The sequence below is a fragment of the Propithecus coquereli genome, unplaced genomic scaffold (genome assembly GCF_000956105.1).
Source record: "Propithecus coquereli isolate 6110/MARCELLA unplaced genomic scaffold, Pcoq_1.0 Scaffold299, whole genome shotgun sequence".
Classification (NCBI taxonomy): Eukaryota; Metazoa; Chordata; class Mammalia; order Primates; family Indriidae; genus Propithecus; species Propithecus coquereli.
The window spans coordinates 4,181,492-4,185,131 of NW_012148607.1; the positions used below are offsets into that span (position 1 = coordinate 4,181,492).

Below are 3,640 nucleotides of genomic sequence, written 5' to 3' on the forward strand. Positions count from 1 at the left end.
CTGGGTCGCTGAGGCAGGTGGGGGGAAGGGCTCCGACTCTGTCAGATGAGGTTGGCGATGCTGGATGTGGTCTCGTGACGCTGGCCAGCAGACAACTGTCCTGAGATGCTGAAGATGCTGCCATTGCCACCGTGGCCCCCTTGGGTGGAGGGGGTGGCTGTACAGATGGAGGCGCAGTGTCCACTCACGCCCACCTGATACAGCAGCAAGCCCAGCAGCAAGAGCGAGCCCAAGGCAGCCAGAGCGATGCCCACCGACAGCATGGCGGCCAGGGGCCGAGCAGGAGCTGGGGCGGCGGCCAGCCCCGCCAGGGTCAGGCCGGTGACCAGCAGCACGAGGCCGCTGAGCAGCACCACGAGGGCATCGGCCCCTCCGCCGCTGCGCAGCAGGGCCACATGGTGGGCCTGGCGTATGCAGTTCATGTCCTGCACGGCCGAGCTCATCAGCTGCTTGACCAGAACCAGCAGGGCCAGCAGGCAGAGCACGGTGCCGGTCGCTAGGCGCCACTCGCCTGAGCGGCTGCTAGTGGACGACAACAGGACCACGCCACCTGCCCCACAGCCTGCCACGAGGCACACGGCCACGGCGAAGCAGAGCGCCGAGCGCCGCGGCTGCTGGGACCACCACAGCTCCACCTGCTCCGCCAGCACATCCGGGGGCAGCCCCTGGGTCCCCCGGGCTTGGGCCTCCTGTTCAGACATGGCGTGCTCAGGCAGCCGTCAGGGCAGAAGGGCAGAGTCAGGGGTCAGAGGGTGCAGTTCATGGCCTGGTGCCCCCACAACCTGCTTGGCAGCTGCAGGCCCAGAGTCCCATTCCTCTTGCAGTGCAGGCTGTGGTCCCCATCACCTGCAGGGGAAGAATCACTGTCTTACCTCCCCAGCCCACCTGTGCCTCATGGTTACACCTGGGAGCCTTGGGGATGACCCCTGAGAATCCTCCCCATGTCCCCTGGAATCCCCCCCAGGAAAGCCCCCTCCCCAGCTCTGTCCCCTGGGAAAGCCTCTCCTGTGACCCCAGGAGAGTTCCCACCCCCGACAGTCCCCCCCAGCACCCTTTGGGGAATCCCCTTGCCCGGCCTCTGACCTCTCTGGCTCTGGCTCTCCCAGGCGCCTGTCCCATCCCGGCTGGCCAAGGGAGCTGGTGCCACGGTGGACGATGGGACGAACAGCCAGAGATAAAGCCTCATTCAGGATCCTACTCACATGGCCTCAGCTGTCACTGCTGGTTCCTGGGGGGAGCTGTGGGGAGGGATGGGGGCCTATGACTTAACCCTTCTGGAACCAGAAGCCTGGCTCTGCATCTTCTCTCTTAGGCTGTCTCCTCCTTCTCTGTGGTTTAGGGTCGGACTCTGGCACCCCCTCCCCTGACATCCCAACCAATCTTACAGCCTGACTTTGGCGCTATAAACTGCTGGTGCCCAAATCCATCTCTCTCCAACCTGATCTCCCTCCCAGGTCAATTGCTACCTGGATGTCCCACAGTCACCCCTGACGCAACAGGTCCCAACCCAAGTTTGTCATTGTACCCCAAACCTGCTCTTCCTCCTGCGTTCCTCACTTCAGGCACAGAAGACATCACCACCCTCTCAGCCACCGCCGGACTCCTCCTCCCTCCTGGCAGCTACTCCGTCTCCGCCAGGCCCTTCCCATCCCGGAAGTCCACCTCCGGCATTTCTCCATCCAGTTGCCAGCTCTCCTCCCATCGCTCCTGCCTCCTCACCCCCTGCACCCCTGCTCGCCCCTCTCTTCTCCACCCCACACCCCCATACCATCCTCCTCCATGCTTTCCCTAAAGTGGTGAAGGAGAAAGGAGGGCTCTGGATTTGAACCCCACCCCCATCCTTCCCATTGGTGGGAACTTGGCGAGGGATGTGACAGTAGTTGCTCATTTAACCTGTCCTAGAGGACAGTAGGGCAAAAGTGAAGCAGCCATGGTCCCTGTGCTCCAGGAGCCCCAGGCTGCAGCAGGAGATAGAAGCAAGCAGGCCTGGCTCCTGCCATTAGTGCTGGGCGTGGGGCCCACAAGAGCAGCTTGCGGGAGGGTCTGGGCTTTCTAGTGAGCTTCCCTCTGAGAGCCTCAGTCTCCTTATCTGAAAAGTGAGGGCAAGAACATTTATCTTGGGGAGGGGGTTGAGTCATTTGACATTTTCATTTCAGAATTCCAATGTGGCCTAGAGTCTGCATAGATGCTCAAAGCACGCTTTTTGAATAAATGAACACGATGTTACCCTTCCAATTCCAGTAGGACCTAGGACTTAGGTCCTGGATCATTTCAGGAATATGACTACGTGGCCATTCACAGGTTACACCCTGGTGAGGTATTTGTCCTCTAGGAGACCCCTCTGGGGGGGCTGCCCTCCCCCACAGGGTGGGCGGGGCTGGTGCTGAGGGCCCCCTCCCCGGAAGTGGGGGAGGGGCTGTGGGCGGGGCTGTGGAGTCAGGCCCAGCATTCCTGTGGGCTGTGGCTTCACTGGTCCGAAAGTGCTTGCACAGGTGTGCTGAGACCCAGGGCTAGGCTGGGGCTGGGATGGAGGTTCTCAGGGCAAGAGCCAGTGGGAGAAGGTAGGGGAGAGGGAGATGGGGGGCTGCGGGGAACTCACGAGAAGCCTGGATGGGCTGGATCTGATCCGAGCAGGCAGGACGGGGCAGGTGGGGCGCTCCAGCTCCGTTTCCGGGGAGACGCTTCACCTGCCTAAGCTGTGCTCAGGTGAGCCTGGGGGAAGAGGGATTAACAGGTGTTGTTTCCAGGCTGGGCCTGAGCCGATTGGCTGACGTGGCACTGCTCCTTCTACTGGGCAGAGGCATTCTTGGGAAGGGAGGGGCCTCTGCCTGCTGCTGTTAGGGCTGGAACACAATTCGCAGACCTGGGCAGCAGGAGGAATGTGTACCTGTCCCAGAGCCTGAGCCCCAACGCACCCCCAGCTCCAATCCCAGTTTAGCTTTAGCCCCAGCCTCAGAACCTAACCTCAACTCCAGCCGCAGTTCCCACTTAATTAGCACCCCCAGCTCCTGCTGCCCATCTGAGCTCCAGCCCCCAGCCCCATCTCCAAATCCAGTTCTAGTCCCTGCTCCAAATACAACCCTAAATTTGGCTTGAAATCTCAGCTCCAACTTCTAAGTCTAACCCAAACTCTGAACTTAGGTTCTAGACCCCAACCCTACCCTCAGCCTCAAACCTGACTCCTGTTCCTGAATCCAGCCCCCCAAACCCAATGCCAACACCAGCTGACCCCTAAACCCAGCCCCAGTACCTCCGTCCCTTGGCCCCGGGTTGGAGCCCCCAAAAGCCCCTTGTTCATTCTTCAAAGCCTCAAATGCCTGGCCCAGGCAGGCCTGCCCCACATGGCCAGACCCTGCTAGGGGAGACAGGATTTGAGTGAACAGGGAGGAGGGGTAAAGGCCTTTCAGGTGGGAAGAAGGAGCTCCTAGAAGACACTTCGGAATAAATGCCACCCTCCTTCACAAGGCTCACAAAGCCCCTACCATCCACACCAGGCCAGGCATTTGCCACTGGCACCCTGCCCTCCAATCAGTGAGTGGTGTTCAGTTCTGCAGGCTCTGCACTCCACTCTGCCCTTCTGGTTTTTGAACCCAGAGTTCCCCTGCCTGGGATATTTACCACTCACCAGCCTCACATTCTT

General features: G+C 60.6%; 1 protein-coding gene across 2 annotated transcripts; it reads right to left on the reverse strand.

Moving 5' to 3' along the window:
* TMEM125 (transmembrane protein 125) lies at positions 1 to 3,322 on the reverse strand. Of its 2 annotated transcripts, XM_012648932.1 has the most exons (4): positions 3,251 to 3,322; positions 2,600 to 2,712; positions 1,084 to 1,238; positions 1 to 846 (listed from the first exon to the last, which is right to left on the reverse strand). In XM_012648932.1, the coding sequence occupies exon 4, from the start codon at positions 699 to 701 to the stop codon at positions 42 to 44; it is 660 nt and encodes a 219-aa protein (XP_012504386.1). In that variant the 5' UTR covers positions 702 to 846; positions 1,084 to 1,238; positions 2,600 to 2,712; positions 3,251 to 3,322; the 3' UTR covers positions 1 to 41. The 2 variants fall into 2 exon arrangements, with proteins under 2 accessions (XP_012504386.1, XP_012504387.1); XM_012648933.1 differs by lacking the exon at positions 3,251 to 3,322 and having other exon boundaries at positions 2,600 to 2,777.
* Between the last annotated feature and the right edge of the window lie 318 nt (positions 3,323 to 3,640).